Source organism: Carettochelys insculpta, chromosome 29, assembly GCF_033958435.1.
Source record: "Carettochelys insculpta isolate YL-2023 chromosome 29, ASM3395843v1, whole genome shotgun sequence".
Lineage (NCBI taxonomy): Eukaryota > Metazoa > Chordata > Testudines > Carettochelyidae > Carettochelys > Carettochelys insculpta.
The window spans coordinates 5,266,253-5,285,732 of NC_134165.1; the positions used below are offsets into that span (position 1 = coordinate 5,266,253).

At 54.2% G+C, this 19,480-nt stretch overlaps 2 protein-coding genes across 2 annotated transcripts in view; both read left to right on the plus strand.

The window, feature by feature from the left end:
• Positions 1–202: 202 nt before the first annotated feature.
• Positions 203–7,243, plus strand: ASF1B (anti-silencing function 1B histone chaperone). The gene is made up of 4 exons (XM_074979882.1): positions 203–346; positions 4,037–4,152; positions 4,918–5,094; positions 5,694–7,243. The coding sequence occupies exons 1-4, from the start codon at positions 238–240 to the stop codon at positions 5,889–5,891; spliced, it is 600 nt and encodes a 199-aa protein (XP_074835983.1). The 5' UTR covers positions 203–237; the 3' UTR covers positions 5,892–7,243.
• Positions 7,244–17,862: 10,619 nt separating this feature from the next.
• The window catches only part of PRKACA (protein kinase cAMP-activated catalytic subunit alpha), a 47,897-nt gene continuing 46,279 nt past the window's right edge, over positions 17,863–19,480 (plus strand). The window contains exon 1 of the mRNA XM_074979505.1: positions 17,863–18,085. Within this exon, the coding sequence (XP_074835606.1) occupies positions 18,040–18,085 (46 nt within the window). The 5' untranslated portion in view covers positions 17,863–18,039. The remainder of the gene's footprint in view (positions 18,086–19,480) is intronic.

Here is a 19,480-nt window from a genome sequence, read left to right on the forward strand (position 1 = left end):
GCCAGAGTCGGGATTGCCGATTGGCGGCTGTGGTGAGGGGCGAGGCAATTGGCTAGGAGAGGGCGGGGGAATTGGGTCCCGGCGCGAAGTGCGATGATTGGCGGGTGGGTAGGGGGTGGAGGCGGGGATTGGTGGGGGCCGGCGGGTGACGCGCGGTGATTGGGCGGCGGAGCGCGCGGCTGGGACAGACGCCGCGGTGGCTTTGTGCGGTCGGCGGGTTCGGGTCCCGGCGGCGGCATGTCCCGCGTGTCCGTGCTGGGGGTGTCGGTGCTGGAGAACCCGAGCCCGTTCGGCCACCCGCTGCGCTTCCAGGTGCAGTTCGAGTGTGGCGAGGCGTTGCCGCACGGTGAGTCTGCCCCCGCGGCCGCTTCCCAAGGCCCCCTGGGGGCCCTCTCGGGCTGGCCCCCAGCACCCCAAAGCTCCTGGCTCGGCCCCCTGGGAGTCCCCTCGGCCCGGCTCCCTAAACCCCCCCACTGCCCCGTGAGGCCCTCGGCCCGGCCAGCCCCCATACCCTGAGCTCCCCGGCCCTGCCACCGGCTCCTGTGGGCTCCTCTCTTGGCTCACCTGGGCTGCCCCCACGTTAGCAGGGGCTTTCCGGGCTTGAGCACCCACTGCCAGCCCCCTCCCGTCCCCTGGGGTTGTTCCCTTCACCCCCATTCCAGCCCCGACGCACACTGGGTAAGCGGTGTGGGTCGGGGTCGCCCCTTGGGTGGCTGGTGCTTTCTGCGATGGGCCCTTGTCCCTGGGGTGGGTGGGGGCTTGTGTGGGTGTCAGGGTAAGACTCCAGGGACTCCCAAGAATGGGGGTGTGGGGAAGGGTAAATACATCTGGTTAGGAGCCAGGACTCCTGGGTTCCCTTCTCTACCACTGGCGTGCTGCCCGCCCTCGTCAAGCCCCTTCCCAGCCCTAACTGGGGGTTGTCTGCACACTGCAGGGAGCCTGGGCAGTGCCATAGCAACGCCGGGCCTTACGGAAAGGCAAGAGGCTGCCGGGTTCCAGCCTCCAGCAGGCTGGGTGACCAGCTCTCCTGGTTTCACAGCCAGAGTCCTGCTGTTTGGGCCTTTGTCTTGTATAGGCTCCTGTCATCCCTATTCTCCCCCACCTTGCCCTGGTTTTTCCCCTCTCGTTCTCTGATCCCCTTACTGACAGGCTCTCCATGGCTGAGAGACTGGGGTGGATGCCCAGACGGGAGCCAGAGGTGGCCCCTCTTCAGGAGTGAGTGGGAGGTGAAAGTAGGTGCCTGGGAAGGAAACCTCCCATGTTCAGCATCTCATCTGGCCAGCATCAGTGCACTGCAGAGAGCTCTTCTGTGTCAACATAACCTCACTGAGCTAGCCCGATTAACTCGACAGCACATCCAAGCCCCTGACCAGTGGGGCTGAGACTCTTACTTGAGTGCCGGGAGAACTCAGCTTGCAGCTTTCTGCTTGCTTGGGGCCAGTTTGTATAAACTCTGAGGCTGAAATGGTACCTTATGGAGAGATTAGAAGCAGTGCTTCTGATGGGGGAGAATCACGTGTGTCCAGCATTTCTGAAAAGCAGGCCTTATACAGCTCAATTTTGTGGCCAGAGAACCCTTCAGGTCTGGAGACATCTGGGGCAGTGATATGGATGAAGCCAGAGGTTATTTTGGCCAATATTTCTGGGTTGAATATTTGCCAGTGAAAATCACATTAATGTGATCTAACTTAGTACAGCAAAGTGATGGCTTTGAAAGGTAGAATCTTGGCAGTGATGTGTCCAATTCTTTGTGTGCCCTCCCCCACTAAGACTTCCCATCCTAAAGACTCTCGTTCCCTTCCTGACTCCTGGATGGTAGTTTTAGAACTATTGTGCCAAGAGACCTGAGCTCTTCCAAGGCAGCTCTGGGAGGCTGGTTTCTCCCTCTGATGAAAGCAGCCCACGGTTCCAAGAGAAACTTTCAGGGCAGGCGGCAGGATGAGGAGAGATGTCGGACTGCAGATTGGTATTGTCATGAAGGCGTAGCTTGCAAAGCCCTTTATGGCCTAAGCCTGGAGCTTCTTAATTTCAGGGGGCATCAGAGCTGTGGAGTGGCGGCAGGCAAATCTCTCTGCTGTCATTAGGGCTGAAAAATTGGCATCTCGCTGGCTTTATGGTGTGAAAACTGGCTCTTTGTAGAGCCTGACCCCCAGCCTTTCTGAGCAGGGGGGATGGAAGTACGGACAAGCTGTCAGGCTGTCCAGCTTCCCTGAGACTATCCGGATACAGAGGGCACCGCCAGCTGCACGGCCTGCTTTACTCTGCAGTTGCGTGTGTGTCAGGGGAGGTTTTTGCTTTCTCCGAATGGGATATGCCATGCTGTGCTGGGCAGCCTGTCTGCTGAAGCAATTAGAGAAGCTCTCCAGTGCACCCAGAGGGTAGGGAAATCTGTCCTGTCAGACAGAAATTCCTTGCTCTTCGGGGCTTGTGTGGGATGATTCTCTCTTCCCCATTGCTCCCTGTTCTGAGAAGGGGGCTAGGGGTCCTAGGGTTTGAGGGTATATGTGGCAGTTTGTTGCTCAAGGAAGGCTTCCCAGTGTTAGTAAACTACTCTGTGTGTGCAAAACAGCTGTTTCTGGTGTGTTTAGAGAGTGCTGCATATGCCCTTTAATCCGAACTCCCTCTGTTGTGTGGCATCAGTCCGCCTGGCCAAGGCTGCCCTGATCCAGTCTCTTGGAAGTATGGGCATGTTGCAGGGTGTGCTTCCCAAATGTGTGCGCGTGGGGGCATAGGGCATTGGCTCTAGCTTAGACACGCTGAGCACCTCTTAGGTTTGGGTGCTGAGCTTTGGTGCAACAAGGCAGGTCCTGCTCGAAGCTGAAACTCATCTCTTGGAGTGGACAGCTGGGCAACCCATGTGCCTGTATTGAAAGGAGCACTGATTCTTAACTTGCTTTGAAATCAGAGTTGGGCTCAGTCGAAGTGGAATTAACAGGAGGCCATGTGAGCCATGACCCCCTTGAGTCAGATGCTGTACAAATACCAAAAAAAGAAGGACCTAGTCTCAGAGAGCTTCTGGTCTAAGTATCAGGCAAGGGACAGCAGATGAAACCGGGCAGACAGATGGGGGCTAAAACCATTCCATCTGTAAGCTGGTGCACCCTTGAGTGCAGACGATGTTTAAGATCCCGTGGGTCATAATTGTGGGAAATCTCTCATGAGTTCTAAAGAGCAACGTCCGCTCTTCATAGCGGTGTCTTCAAAACTAACAAGAAGTCCTGTGGCACCTTATAGACTAACAGATATTTTGGAGCAGAAGCTTTCGTGGGCAAAGACCCACTTTGTCAGTTGCAACAAAGTGGGTCTTTGCGCACGAAAGCTTCTGCTCCAAAATATCTGTTAGTCTATAAGGTGTCACAGGACTGGTTGGTTTTGAAGATATAGACTAACACGGCTACTCCTGATACATATAGCGGAGTCTGGCTCCCTTTCCACTGGGGCTCCCTTTCCACTGGGGCTGCACCTGTCAGGACACAACTCGGTGCTTTGATCTCACTTCCTGTCAAATAGTCACTCATCTCTTGCTGGTTGTCTGTAGGATCTGTAACCTGTGACCCCCTGTGAGCCCTATCCCCCAGTGAAATGGGTTGGTAGGAAGGAGGAAAGGAACTTGCTGCTCTGTTGGATGGTCTCATATCTGAGGCATTTACCTGGGCCTCTGGAGATCAGAGTCTGGTTCTGGGCCATGCCACAGAGACCATTGGGTCTTGGGCAAGTCATTGGATTTTGCTGTGCCTCAGGTTTCCCATCTGTGCAAGGGGTATAATAATCCTGTCTTTGTCTTGTCTGCTTTCTAGTAATGTCTCTAGCATGAATGGGCAGTGCCCAGCACAATGAGGGTGATTGTGGGACAACTGGATAGGGGACTGATGTAGAATGCAAGAAGCTGGGTCAGACAGTTGCCTTGGTATAAATCTGGGTCTTGTGCTCAGTTATGCTGATGTATATCCGGAGCAGAGTCCAGCGCCCCAGCATTACTCAAGGGCTACTGGGCTGTACTGCTGCCCATTCTCACGGCACTCCACTTCCCCCTCAGACCTGGAGTGGAAGATCATTTACGTGGGCTCGGCAGAGAGCGAGGAGTATGACCAGGTGCTCGACTCGGTGCTGGTGGGGCCTGTCCCAGCCGGGAGGCACATGTTCGTGTTTGAGGTAAGAAGCAGCTGTGGGGGAGGTGGGTGGGACTAGAGGCCCTTGTGTGGGGTTGGAAAGCCACAGGGCAGCTGGAGACCCTTACTCGGTGACAGCCCTTCTTGGAGGGAGCACAGAAGCCTGGCCAGGGAGGTAGGGGAATGAACACCACCTTGCTCGGGTGGGGAAGACCTGTCTGAGCAGGATGTCTTCGGACAGCAGCGGGAGCCTGCAGCAATCAGGAAGCAAATCTTTTCCTTTCTCTAGTGTGTTCAGGGTTGTTTTTGTCCTTCCCCTTAGGCATCAGCTGGAGATGGAGTGTGGGCTAGTGCCTTAAGACTAGTAGAGAGAATTCGTTCTCCTATGTTCGGCTGGTGGGTCTTGCTCCTGTGCTCAGGGTCGTGCTGATCTCTAGGTCTGGGCTTGGGAAAAGATCTTCTTCCAATCAGGTTGGCAGGGCCCTTGGTGGTTCTTTGCCCTCCTCTGCCATGTGGAGCAGGGATCCCTGCTAGAGCTAACCAGGTGAGGGTCAGTGGCTCAGTTCCTTGTCATTGAGGGCCCTTAGGCATTGCTGGCACCTCTGTCTCTCCCTTTCTCTCCCAGTGGCATTTCTCGTGGTTTGCTCTGTTGGCTGGGTGCTGGGTGGGGCGAGGGAGAGGGAGAGGGATTTCGGCTGGGTGATCAGGGCGCCCCCTCTCGCCTTGAACTCTCAGATGTGACTGGCTTTGATCCCTCTCTGACATGTCGTCTGATCTCCCTGGGTTGTGGGTGTCGCTTCCTTTCCAGGCTGAAGCCCCCAATCCTGCCCTGATCCCTGAAAGCGATGCGGTGGGGGTGACTGTGGTGCTCATTACCTGCACCTACCTGGGCCAGGAGTTCATCCGTGTGGGTTACTACGTCAACAATGAGTACACAGACCCCGAGCTGCGGGAGAACCCGCCCCTCAAACCAGACTTTTCCCAGGTACGAGCAGCTGGCAGAAGGGTTCTTGACTCTTACCCAGCCCTGTCCCTGGGGCAGGGAGGCTCTTGCCACTGCAGAGTCAGGGTGGGGGCTGGGACCAAGGAGCTGGCCAATGCTCTGAGCAGCAGGGTGGTATCTCAAGTTTTCGAGCCCTGGCTGACAAGGGGAAGGGTGAGATTTGCTGTCCCTGGCTAGGGGACTGTGAGTCAGAACCTGGGTTCCCTTCCTGGCTCTGCCACTGATTCGCTTACATGCCCTTGCCCATGTCCTCTCTGCAACCCTGTGCCTAAGTCTCTTGCTCTGTACAATGAGGCTGCTGGTACTTCAGACCTTTACTGAGGTAAGGAAGAAAACCTTTGAGTCCTGGTTATATCCCAGGGCTGCTTTGCTCTCCCACCTCCACTGGCTTCCTAGACAGTGAAAATCACTTCTCTTCCGAAAGCATGAAATCACAGCAAGGGCCCCTGCCGCCAGCTGGCTACCTGGAATACCCCAGTGTGCCTCTCCTCGCCAGGCTCAGGGGCCGCTGGGGGTCTCTAGCTCCCAGATTGCAGCATAACAATCCCTGCAGCTGCCTGACTCCTCCTCTCCCTGCTTAGCTGCAGAGGAACATTCTGGCCTCCAACCCCCGTGTCACCCGCTTCCACATCAACTGGGACGGCCCCAGCGACCAGGTGGAGGACATTGAGAATGTGGACCCAGAGCCTGAGGACGTGCTGGCTGCCAGCTGTGCCTCAGCCAAGGGGATGGGCACTGCCCTCAGTATCCTGCCCGAGAACTCCATGGACTGCATGTGATCCTAGGCACGGGAGCCCCAGGCCACGGCCGCTGCGTGGGGAGGGAGCCCTGACTGGCTTCAAGGGGGCTGCGTCCATGTACCAAGTATCGCAGTCGGGGACGGGGGGAGGGAGAAACCTGGACCTGTTCTAATGGGGTAACGAAAGGGTTAATGCGGCTCCCTGACCAATGGGTGGTCTGGCCATGGCCAGGGCATTAGGGAACGATCTGAGGAGACTGGAGGCACCTGCTTTGCAGCTGGGCTCCTTCACCCAGGCCCCTTCCTAGCTGGCGCGCTCTGTTCTCTGCCTCAGCCCCGTCCCTGCTGGCTTGCTAGGACTCACTCGGCGACGAGCCCTTCGACTCCTGTGGGGTTCGGGTGTCTCAACGCGACCCGGAGCCGACTCCATTGCCTTGTCTGAAAACCGAGCCTACCCCTGCGTTGCCCCAGCTCTGCTCCGCCCTGGGCTGCTGCAACCAGGCGCTGGCTGGGAATCACTAGCCGCAGTCAAGGCTGACACCTCATCAGACCCCCCGCCTGGCTGTTTCTAGCTGCGCAGTGATGTGCTCTGCCTTCCAGCCCCACCTTGCCTGCCACAGCTGTGCCTGCCAGACACATCTGGCTCTGCTGCCTGGGGGTTCCTCCAGAGAGCTGCCCAGTAACTCTAGCATGGCTCCCTCCAGCTGGAGGATTGAATCCCATCCAAGGGTATCAGGTGGTGTCTCAGCCTAGCTGCAGCGCAGGTGTCGCTTCCGTCAGAGCTCTCTCAGCCCCACCAGGGACCAGCTTGCTTCAGTCTCTCTCTCCTCTCTCCGGTATGCAGCCCCCCCTTGGATGAAGGCGCACCTGTGTACAGAGCTGCTGGGATAAATTGCTTGGTCGTGGGGATGGGGCACGCACAGTGCCATGGGGCCAAGAGCAGCCTGAGCTGCAAGCGGGTGCGTTAGAATCAGACCTGTCCCGATGGACTGATTTTCATCCTTCACCCTCAAGAGGAGCATCTCGTGGCCGCCCTGGCCAGTGTGTTGTGCTAGGAAACCCGTTTGTTCCCCTAGACTGGCCCGTCACTCTTCGGGCAGCATTTGCAGCCTGATCAGGAATGGAGCATCCATTCTGGCTGTGGGGGGAGCTGCTATTCACTCTCTTGAGTAACTGGCCAGTTACAAACCCAGCCGGGATCTCGAACCTGCCACTGGCACCCGGGGGGTAAAGCTCCCTGTAGGTTATTTGGGAGACTCACCAGTTCGCTGCTGCTCTGAAGTGGCCTCTCCTGACCTCGCCCGCTCCCTCTCTGATGCGGTAAGAATGTTCTGGGCGTACTTTTTAAAAAAAAAAAAACTATTGAAAGTGTCTTAAGTTGGCATAGGAATAAAGCTCTTGGAACAAGCTGCTCTCCTGTCCACTGGGCATACGATACGGCGTCAGTGTGGGGCCTAGCAGCACAGCCTGCCCAGCCTGCTTCACAGCTGCGGCTTTGCCAGCAGCATCCTTCCAAGGTGGCTTGGCCCAGTGAATGGGGACCCTGGGATGGGGGTCCTGAGGCATTGAAAAACCTTACTGCAAAGTGATTCTCGCTCGGGTCAGGCTCGCTGACAGCCTGTCCATGCACACACACCCTTAGCGTCATCCCCTGTGCTTCAGTCAAGGGGAGGGGTGGGAGAAATGGTGAGTGTTTGAGTTCAGGTAAGGAGCTTGCCAACCTGTCAGAGTCTGTTCCTAGTCCTGCCTCTGTCTGAACTTGGGCAGATTGCTTTCTGCACCTCCCCAATACTTGGCCTGTTCAAGCTAGGAGCTCTTTGGAGCTGTCTCACACTCTGCAGCCTCTCTGTTGTAGCTTCCAGGCTTGATAGGGATGGAGCCTGCAGAGGCCTGGGCGTGTGCCCTCCTTTGTGTGCTTGATCTGTCGGCGTGTCCTGGCTGCGTTCCCCGGTGACGTTTCAGCCTCTGACTAGGTGGGAGAATGGCAAAGTGCTCAGCGCAAGAGGCACAGGTGAGCTGTTGAAGCCACTGGTGCGCTAAGTCCACGCTGGCATTGCCGCCACTGGTTCAACCTCAAGTACAGGTGTGCGAGTCGCAGCTGGGGAGTGGATTCTCCCTTAATGCTGTGGTTTGTGCAGTTGCTAGTACACAGGGAGTGTAAAAATGGTACTAACTTAACACGCAGTTGTTCTCAACTGGTCCTCAGACATCAGAGAAAAGGTGGGTGGGTGGTATATTTATCAGACCATCCGCTATTGGTGAGAGAGCTGTGCCTTTGAACCAGGTGGCAGCGAGAGCTCCAAGTGGCTTGGAAGCTTGTCTCTAACAGAAGTTGATCCACTACAAGATATTACTTCTCCTTGTCTCGCTAAATGCAAATGGCAGTGACCTGTCCCCAGCTCGCATTGGTGCATGCTAGAAGGGTGCACCAGCTTAACGAGATTTTAAATTGATCATTTAATCAGGGCATGCCTTTAATGGAAATACATGGCTTAATTTGGCCACAGGCATGGGCTGGCTAAATCTGTCTGAATGAGGTTAAGCTGATTTTTGTGTCTACGTTAGGGGTTTGTATCAGTTTAACTTGATCGCTTCTAAACCTAAGTGGTCTGCGTCTGCACATCTTACAGTTTGATTCTGTTTGTACAGCACCTGACACAACTGCACAATAAACAGCGGCAGTTTTCGAGAGTAGTCAGACACCGTCTCATCCTGGCTATGTGATTGATCCCAGTGTAGGTAAGACCCTGCACTGTGTCGGACCTTGTGCTCTTTTGTAAACGCCTATAGAACATCAAGGATGACTCTGGTCCTGAAGCATTCCTTTTAAGTCTCCTCAAGCTGCTCTGTCCCAAATGTTCCTCTGATCTCAATCAAAACCCAGGGAAGCCCCAATTGAGTGGTCCTGATAATGTCTAAGTCTTTACAAAAAGGCAGTAAAACTTCCAACTTCTCAAGCCTGGTGGCTGAAGGAGGATTTAGGGACAAGCATCCATTTTTCCCATTCTGTCTGCCCTCCCGTCTCTGTCCAATCGCACATGCCCCAGTTCCGAAGGCTTTCCTGTGGCAATTAACAAGCTTCTTGCCCAGCAAGAGGGAGGACTGATACCTTCCACCCATGCAGCAACAGACTCCTAGCTGAGAGTATGAAAAAGGTTAGCCAGCTTCCTCTCAGGAGCTGAGAAGGGCTTAATTATCTTCTTGGCTATCAGAACTAATGAATCATGCTGGCTACTGACAGATAATTGCTGTGCACTAGAAGAAAACCTTGATCTTCTGTATGGATCCTTCTGCCCAGGTGGTGTCCCAGGGAAGCATGTGTGAACACTGAGGAAGGATAAAAACCAGTGGTTAAGACCCTGGATCGGGACTCAGGAGATCAGATCAGATTGGGTTCCTGGCTGCCAGCCCATAGTATCGGGAGCCACCCCATGCCTGGTAGTGTTGAGTGTGGCCTCTTTACAGTGAAAGGGCAAAGCAAGTGTTAACAAGCCCTCCCTGCTAAAGCCAACATCTTTCTCATGCGTTGGGGTGGGGGAACAGCAGATCCTCTTTAAACCCTCCTCTGAAACCCCCCACTCATGCATCGGACAAAGTGGGTCTTTGCTCATGAAAGCTTATGCTCCAAAATATCTGTTAGTCTGTAAGGTGCCACAGGACTTCTTGTTGTTCTGGCAAATCCTCTTGTTGCCAAAGGACTCTGCCAAGGCTATGGCTCATGAGCCTGCAACTTGAGCTGGAGATCTCCCAGCTGAACCTGGATGGTGATCCAGGTGGGCAGAGACCAGCTCCCGCCCTGCAGCGGTTCTTCCAGGTGTTTGGGAAGGAATGTCAGCTGAGGGGCACCCTGCCCCATCGACCGATCGCTGCCTCCTTGCCCCAATCCGTGCACTTGAGCCTCTGCCCCATAACCATCCAGGAACTGGAGACCAGAAGAGTCTGAGTGGATGGGAGTTGGTGCCTCGTGCCACCTCTGCAGGGCTTTGCATCAGGCCCTCAGTGAGCAGTGCCTGAAGCTCTGAGCCTTGGCAGAGGAGGAAAATTGCTGCCTTTTGTTGTGTTTGTGGTTTGTTTAGATCTTGTCTAATGGGAATCACGCCGGTGGCGCCGAACCAGCCCTCCAGCATAGGAGGAGCGGCCTGAGCCCTTAATCAAATGCTTATTTACCAATCTGAGCCTAGTCCCCAACACTGCAATTTCCTTTGTCTGTGCCTTGGCAGGCGAATGGCAACCAGGAACTCCCAGCAAGGCAGGGAAAGTGCGTTTCCCCTTCTTGGCGAGATCTCTGCTTGCATCTCCCCCTTCCCCGACTCCATGCATGGGATCTGCGTAGCGACAGAGTCCAGCATCAGGCTGCTGAAGAGGGAGGTGGCCGTCCCTCGCGCTGATAGCGTAACCAAGGCATCCTCTGAAGTTACAAGGCTTAGAGGCTGGGAAGATTTAGATTTCTTGTTCGCTGCTTATTCTCTGTTCTCACTCTGGGTGGCCTTATTAACCACACAATGTGTGATCTTTAAAGGAGTACTAATCCCACTAAACTCTTGCACTCAGTATGCAGTGGCAGGGAGTTCCCCGGATTGGGTGGGGAGGAATAGAATATTTCCTTTGATCTGTTCTGAACTCATCACCTTTTGGTATCACAGAACATCACTGCTTCATCTCGCCCTGTGCTGCACCCTGGGTGAACGCCCACGGTGCGGGTGAATAGGTTTGTTGCTTCTTCCATTTCTATTTTGGTTTTGCTGCTTGATCCTGAGATTTTCCCCTTGCGGGAGACGTGCAGGTCTTGTCTCACTGATTTTTTTTTTTTTTTTTCTTCCCCTGAAGGCTGTTTGGGCACCAAGAGACCTTCCATGAGTGTCTGACTGCAGAAGCCATGCTTGGGCAACCAGATAAGTTAGAGAGGGAATGACTCCCCCATCCCCACACACCTTGGTCCAAACTTTATAATACCTGCTTGACTCCGGTGCCACGTGAACACTTAGTATTTGACAGGTGCTTCCATCAGGAGTTGTGAAACTGCGACACTTGCTCTGGGGAACTTAGCTCAGCGGTAGTAGCAGGCACTGAGCCTATTTCCAGCTCTGCCACTGACTGTCAGTGTGATCTTGGTCGTGTCATTTGTGTTCCTGTTTCCCCACCCACTTTTGGGCCAGAGAGTCTCTCTCAAGGGTGCATGAACAGTCCCTAGCACACTCAGGTGCTGACTTCAGTTGAGACCTGAAGGTGTTCCTGCTCTGCCACTAATGATATTCTCAAGGTGAAAATCAAGCAGGAAAGTTCATTGTTTGAAGGGGTTTTGGCACCTCGACTTTGAAGACTTCCTCCATTGTAAAGAGAGAGCGCGCTCCTGGAAGGCAGCTCACTGGTAGAGAGTCAGTCTGAAAGTGCAGTGAATAGCTCTAGCCCTACAGAAATCGGAAGGTTCTCTGAGCTTTCCTGATGGTCTTTCAGTGGCAGGCTATCTTATTTTAGGAATGATGGAAACTGACTGGGTCTTAGCCAGCCCTTTGGCGCTCCTCTTACACGCAGGTGACCCACAATGCTGCTAGCCACCTGGATGACCTCAGGCAAGTCCATGCCCTTCTGTGCCTCATTTTCCTTATCTGTGAAATGGGGAGAAGTTTCTTTGTGAAGTGCTTTGAGCTCTATGAATGAAAGGCAGCTATAGAAGAGGGAGGAGGAAGTATTTTATGTGGGTGATGGATGTCTGACTCTACCTTTAGAAATGCTGTGCTTTATGTTCCCCTCTTACGCACACCATAGGTATACTAAACTGTCTTGCTACAAGGTTGTAACATACCTTGACTTTGTTTCTTAGAATTTGGAACAATAGCACACCAGACCCCAAAATCTGGGGGACAGCGAGAGAAAGCAGGCTGCTCCCTGAGGCAGTGTGGCATAACTTACCCCACCTTATTCTCAGCTGGCCTTTCCCAGACATGGAGTGGGGGAGATTTGCATTCCCCATCCCTAGGGATTCCCCTGGGATATCCACTTACCTACGGACTTGGCAGCAATTGCAATTAACTCGCTTTTGTTGCGATCACTCTTAGGCAGGTGTGCTAGGCTGTACTCAGACACCGACAGTAGAGAACTGGGGGCAATACTCTTGGCCTGGCACATTTTTAACTCTGTTGAAGGCCTTGGTCTCACACTTTTCACCCTCCCACAAGAGCTCACATCCAACCCCAGTCCCCAAACTACTACATATTCAAGAGAGTTTGTTGGTCTCTCTGTTTGTTCGAGAATTCCTCTTAAACGGTAAGAGTGGGGACAACCACATTTGGTGGGCAGCTTCCTCTTATAATGTAAAGCAAGGCTGGCATGTGATCGTGGCAGGAAAATGGGATGTGCCGGGAATGGGATTTGTGTCCCATGTAAAATTATGCAGGGAAGAGACAGAATCACCAGGCAGGTGAAGGAGGCTGTCTGGGGTGTGCCCCCTGCCGGAGGACTGCCCCAGTCCTGAGGGCACCATTTAGGGAGGCAGTGAGGGCTGAAGCTTCCCCATTCCCACCCCCCCATTCATACCAGTGCTCTCCATCGTCAGGGAGCAGGGTAAAAGAGCACTGTTAGCTCATTCCTTACTCTGGCTGGAGGCCGCTGGGGTAGATGTACCTGCAGGGGGACGTGCATCTCTCCCCCGGCACTACCTTCAAGAGTTGCGGCAGCCACGGAGAGGTGTGTCTAACCTGACCCAAGCTGCTGGGGGAGCCCTCTCTACCCAGAGCAGCCTGCGTACTGCAGCCCTCCTCCCACACCCTGAGCAATGAGTTAGAGTAAGAAAAACAAAACTTGAGGTTAAGGACCTGTGCAAAGCTGAGTAAATCTAATAATATATAAACCTTTCAAGGGTATTGCAGGGACCTGTCGTTTCTTTCTCCTACCTATGGACCTTCAATGCAAAGCCCTTGGTCGGCTTCCTGGGAGCTCTCTCTTTGCTAGGCTGGAGGTAAAACATAGGGCTACAGGGCTCTTTGTGCAAGTTTTTCTGGGGAGGAACAGTTTTGTCAGGTGTGGGATGGTGACAATAGACGGAGGTCAGCAATCTTTCCAAGGCAGAGTGCTGAAATTTGAACTTTTGACCTCTTTGTAGGGTCTGAGTGCCAGTGATACTTTTCAAGGTCACTAACAGTCCTGCTTGCGACAGCTACAAATCGAGTTGCAGAGTTTCACCCTTTAGGTGGTGGTTGGGAATGTTAGCTGGTCTTTTATTAATCCACAGGCAACAAGGCTTTGAACACACTGCCAGCTCTATGCAGGAGCAGGGGTGGGGCTGAACTCCTGCCTGGCGTACCGATGAAAATTGGCTCCCTGTTGCTCTTGGCACCTGTCCTGCAGGTGGCTGACCCCTGTACTAGAGAGTGGTGGGTAGGGATGGGTTTTGTGCATCAGTGTGCTTCCTAGGCGTTACCGTGCTACAGGTAATGGTGAGACAGGCTCTGTTGAAGAGGGAGATTTATGGCTCCAGGGCTAAACCAAAACATACCTCAAATTCGGGAGGCTGTCTGCCTTTAAACCCCAGGGGCCTGCCCTGAGCTAATTGCACCTGCGTCTCAAGGGTCAAACTTTCTCCTTGGAGGGGATGCTGTTTGCTACGCTCTTCCGTCCTTGGTGTAATGCACGAGGTCATGCTTTCCTCTCTGTTTCACTTCCTTCCATGAGCCCAGCTCTTCCACCATCGCACCAGGCCACAGAGATCTCCTGAGAACAGTGAGCTGGCTCCCATTCCAGGAGGCTTCGGAAAAACCCAGCTTGTAGTGATTGAATGTTTAAAAAATGAGTCAGTTCAGAGCTTTTGCAAAAATCCCTGTTGGAGGTTAGCCTGCCCCACTTCCATCTTCATTTTGTAGTGGAGTCTGGGCCAAATCACAGGCTGCTGTAAATCAGGGGTGGTGCTATGGGAACCTTTGGACCAGATCCTCAGCTGCTGGGGTATTACTGCAGTCAAAGGAGCTCTGCAGCCTTACAGCAGCTGCTCTGCTATCTTGATCTAAAAGTCGATTTGCCTCCTAGGTCATTGTGTGCAATCAATTTTATTTTAGATCAGGGCATAGCTTTCCCAGGCTGCAAGCAGAGGAAGGAGTGAGGGGGGTGGGGGGAAAGAGAGCCACGTGGTCACAACCTCACCTGGGCTGCACATCCTGCCTAGCAAGCACAATGTTTGGGTACTCTGACTTCTTTTTTTATTATTGTTTTGTGCCTGTATCTTTCCTTTTCCTCAGTGGCTGACCAGCCCACTTGCTGAGAAGATGCAGCTACTTTTAAATGGAGAAGTTGCTTTCTGAAAGCCCAGAGCACTAACTTGGCAAGTGAATGGTATTGCCAGTGGATTTTTTTTTTTTTTTGGTGCCGGTACTGAGTACTGGCACCTCGGCAGCCCCAGCTGTGGAATCCCCAGGGAGGTGGCAGGGGGGGACCCCGCCAGTCCCACAGCTTGGAACTGACTGGGGTGCAGAGCCCCAGTTGCAGGAACTCCAGTGGGAGTTGGAGTGGGGAGGGGGAGAGGCTGAGTACTGGCTTTTTTTTTTTTTTTTTTTTTTTTTTAAAACAAAAAAAGCCCTGAGTATTACTAACTGCAAACATTCCAAATGGGAAGCTGGGCTTTAGAAACCCCAGAGCTCCTTTAAAGTAAAGTTGCTGTGTATTGTTTTCCTACTTTTTTTGAGGCTTCAGAGGTCCTGTTTGTCCTACCTTCTCTCTGCAGCAGTGAAGGCTAGAAACTAAAAGCTGAGCTTTTCGCATAATCCCATGGCTCGACAGGCTGGGGCTTTAAACTTCAACGCTCTTGCTTGTCCTGCTCAAACTACAAGCATTGGTGACACTGAAATAATACAGCTTAAGCAATTCACTTGGCATTGGAGTAGCAACACCAACTGCAGCTGGATTCAAGGCATGTGTACTGCACTGGCAGTGAGAGACACAGTCCCAACCTCCTGCTTTACCTAGGGGTCTGTCTCTACAGCAGCCTTATTTCCAAATAAGCTATTCTGGAAGAACTTATTTCAAAATAACGCTGCTACACAAAATACATCTTGAATTATTTCCAAGTACAGTGCCCACATACACAGAGCCTATTTCAAACTAGAGCCATTGGCTGCACTCTGGCTTATTTCAAATTGGCTCTATTCCCTGTCTTAATAGCCCCCATTTTGAAAGAGGCACTATTCTGCGTGCAGGGAGGTTTACCTATTTTGAAATAAGCCAACTGCTATTTTGAGATTATTTCAAAATAGCAGTTGGGTCGTGCAGATGCTAAGATGGTTATTTCTAAATAACTTTGCTGCATAGACCTATCGTAGGGGATCAGCGTGGGAAGAGGAGCTGGATTGTGCTGGGGGTCCCAGAAACCTGTTGGAGCGCCTCAGCTCCTATATGGAAGTACAGCACCTAGAACTAATCTCTGCTGTAGCTGTTATTATTGTAAGGCTTGGCCCAAGTGCCTCAGCAGTGCAAATTCCTGCACTCAGTGTCACCTGGGTGAACTGAATAGCAATTTGAAAGCATGCACGTGGCTGGTGTGCATACATGCATTCGCACGGTGTAAAATCAGTCACTGTCTTATCAAGAGAATCCCACAAGTATGCTTTCCTGTGGGTGTCTAATTCCTCTGGGCAGAGGAGGTGGATGGGGTCGCGGGTGTGTGCATGTTGCAGAGGTGTCAGAAGGACTCTAAGGGGTAGGAAAGAAATCCTTTTTCTGCTTAAACAGATGCTTTTCCATAACTCAGGGCACATGAGAGCAGGTCCCGTGAAAACCTCTCCAGCCAAACTCCAGAGGCTTATAGGTGGTGGGATGGCAGATATATATGGAGTGTGATCTGACAATGGGGTTTGGGCACGGGGAAATATCTGCCAACTGCTGCCATTCACATCGTTTATGCCTACATTAGAGTGATGCTTAGAAAGAAGTTGATCCAGAAGGGCTCTTCTGAAAAAACTTTTGAAAGATCACGTCCACACACAAAAAAAAGCAGATGGAAAGATCGATTCCCCTTTTGCTAGAAAGCATCCACACAGCCCCTGCTGTGAGGACTGTTCTTTCGAAAGAAAGGCTGGTGGGGTGTCTACGCACACTTTTTTTCTTTTTTTGAAAGAAGGAAGGCGCTCTTGCTGATCTTTGAGTGGAAGGCAGCTTCTGGCAGAAGAGCCGCGTTCTTTTGATTTTGGATCAACAGCGCATATCGCATGTAGACGCTCCATGTACTCTCTTGAAAAAGGGCCATATTTTCCGAGAGAACTTGATAGGGTAGAGGCAGCCACCATGTCAAGGACAAACTGCTCCTTAGACGTGTTTGATAGTTTGTGGGGAGGGGATTGGGAAGGGTAGGGAAATCTCTCTGCTCTTGCCCCTTTCCTCAGCTCCTCCCCCTGACAGTGTTGTGGCAGGTAGATAAGAAATCCCTGTTTTCTCTGTGTTGGCTCCTGCTCCCTGACATCCAGTCCTTAGAGCACAAAAATCTGTTGCAGCTCCCACCTAGGGAGACACAGACTTGCTCACATTATTGAGGCTTCCAGTCTTAGCTCTGAGCCTGGGATCAAAACTTCACCAAAGTATTTATTTGTACTGGAATAGCAATTACTATGCTGCTCAGCCCCTTGCTACGAGGGGCTCACAGTTTGAGCAGACATGGCAGGAGCAGAACAGGTTCAGGGAGGAGAAAGGACTTGTCCAAGGTCAGAGGCAGAGCGAGAATAAGAGCTCAGGTGTTTTGAGTTTCAGGCTAGCCTGTGAGCTGAGCAGCTTGCTGCTGCTGTACGCAGTAGCTCGCTCCCACTCTGCCCTGTGAGCTATGCTGGCTCAAAGTCATGCAACAAAAATGGGGTGCCCTCAGTGCTGTCTTATGAGAGCTTTTAATGGCAGCATAAGGGAGCAGCACTCAGCAGGGTTAGAACCCCCCCCCAGGCAGCTCCCCAGTGAAAACTGTGATGCTGACTGGCCTCCAGTTGTGTGCCCTTTGAGGAATGATCATGGAGGCATGTCCTGGGGCAGGAGCTGGAGAGGCAGCAGAGCTCAGCAGGCCAGATAACGCTAACTGCAGTTCCTCTTCCCAGGTGTAAGGATGTCAGCTGTTCAGCTCCCTGCAAGGAAAGGCTGAGTGAGGGGCTCCTGGGCAACCCCCACAAAGAGGGCATCCATTGGCTCCCTCTGAGCCTGAAATGGTGCTGTCACTCCAGAGTCCCTGTTCCTAGGCCCTCCTATGGTGCTTCTTACCGCCCCCCATCTCAATAGCATTCCATGCCTCTTAGCCCAACTGCCCTATCTCCGTGCCACAGAGTAAACTCTAGCCCCTTTCTCCATAAGGGAACCAGCGTGGTTTCTAGCCTGCAACCCACCCCTGTCCCCCTGCCACCCCAGAGTGGTGCCTGTCCCTCTGCCCCCCCACAGCTCCATGCCATCCTGGAGTGGTTCCTAGCTCTCAGCCCCCCAAGTCCCATGTCACCCCAGAGCGGTTCCTAGGCCTCTGCCCCCCAGTCCCCATGCCACCCCGGAGCGGTTCCTAACCCTCTGCCTCCCCTCGGCCCCATGTCACCCCGGAGTGGTTCCTAGCCACACCCACCTGTCCCATGGGTCTATAAACTATATCTTTGTCTCTCCCTACCCCTTTGTCCCCTTCTTCCCCGCCCCCGCGTTTAGCTCCCAGCCCCGCCCCTTTCCTCCAGGCTCCGCCCCTCGCGTTGCACATTCTTTCGAACGCTCTCTGGCCCGACGTTCTAAATATAGAACACTGCGACCTCAGCCCTCTCAGGCCTATCCGCGGTCGGGGGCGTGGCCAAAACCATCCGTCGGCCAATGAAAGCGGCCGGTCGAGGCGGCCGGGTCCAGTCAGGGTCGGGGCTACGTCGAGGGAGCGGCGCGGAGCGTTGCGCGTCACGGCAGCCGACCAATGAGGCGGCGGGGTGCCCTGCTCGGCCAATGGGCGCGGGGATCGCGCGGGCGGCCGGACGCGGCGGCGGCCAATGGTGCGCGGGGCTGGGGCGGGGTCCGGATCCTGAGGAGCCGCCGCCGCCGCCGCCGCCGCGGGGGGAGGGGAGGCGACACCGGTCTCGGCGGCTCCGCCTGGCGGCGGGGGGGGATCGGGGCCTGGCTGGGCCCAGCCGAGCCTCCTGCGGGCAGCGGGCGCCGGAGGAAGCAGCGGGGGCAGCGGGAGCCGCAGCCGGCCCCGCCCGGGCCCCAGCGCCGCGATGGGCAATGCGGCCACGGCCAAGAAGGGCGGCGAGCTGGAGAGCGGTGAGTGCGGGGATGGGCAGCGCGCTGGGCCCGAGCGGAGAGGATCGGGGCCGGGAGGGGCGCGGGGCGCCGAGGGCGGATCGGAGCCGGGGGAGCGGGGCGGGGCGGGGCGGGGAGAGCGATGAGTGCAGGGGATCGGTGCCGGGGGTGAGGGACCCCGGGGATCTGGGGGCGGGGGAGCGTGGGGCTGGGAGACCCGCCCTGCATTAGAAGGGTTTAAACCTAGGGCGGTGGGATTCGGGGGAGCCGTGTGTCCAGGCCTGGCAGAACAGGCCCTGGGGGCTCTGGAGAACGGGCCGGCCCCAGAAGTGGGCAGAGGCTGGTGAATCCGGGCGGAGTGAGTGCAGGGGAGTCAGGTTGCCGTGACCTCCCCGCTTCCCCCAGCCTCCTGGGACACTCACCAGCTCTGTACGGGCCCGAATGCATCCCGTGAAAAGCCCGAGCTCCTGGAGCGTCCCTCAGCCCTGTGAACTCCTGTCCTGCTCCTCCGTGCTCGCCTGCTCTGCCCCACACTGCCGCACTCTGCTGTTACTATCAGACCCGGCCCTGTGTCTGGAGAGGACTGTCCAGAACACCCCTCTGCATCCACGCCTGAGGCGTCCATCTGTCCTTTGATGCCTTAGGCTGTGGAAGCCAGGCAGGGGCTGAGGGGACCTGAAGACACTGGGTCTCAGCCCATGGGGCTCCATAGGGGGTCCCAAAGGGGCCTGCACTGCCATTCAAAATTGCTTAGGGTTCTGCAGATGGAAGAAGGTGGGGAACCCCAATTTCTCCAACCTGGCATCACATGCAGAGATGGTTTTGTTGGGGTTTCCCACCTCTTCCTTCCCACCCCTGCACATCCCTGCTTAATCACCGTTTCCCTTCATCCCCTCTCTACCCATAAGCTGGGAATAGTTGGCGAGATCTCTTTGCGTTGTCTGGATATGTCCGACACATGCAGAACCCACTTGTGATTCTCCCAACATCTGGTTCAGGAAGCACCAGTTATGGGCATTGTGGGTCTCAGCTCCCCAGAAGTTCTGTTAAATGAATATTTGCTGATTGGAGGTTGGCACTGTAAAGGGAGAGGTGCAGGCTGAATCATATGACTGTCAGGGACTTTGGCAGGTCATCCAATCAGGGGTCCCCTCTCTCCAGCTCCCCTGCACTTATGGTAGGATTAAGTATTATCTAGACCATCCAGGATAGGTGTTTGTCTCTTAAAAATCTCTAATGATGGAGATTCTGCAACCTCCCTGAGCAATTTATGATAATGTATAACTACCCTGTGGTGACTGAAACCATTATGGGCACCGTCACCATGCCACCTGCTAGCTTTCTGTCCCTGTTCCCCTCTGGGCAGCAGCATGGAACTTGGGGTGGGTGGGAGAATTGGCCAGAGGCTGCAGGTTG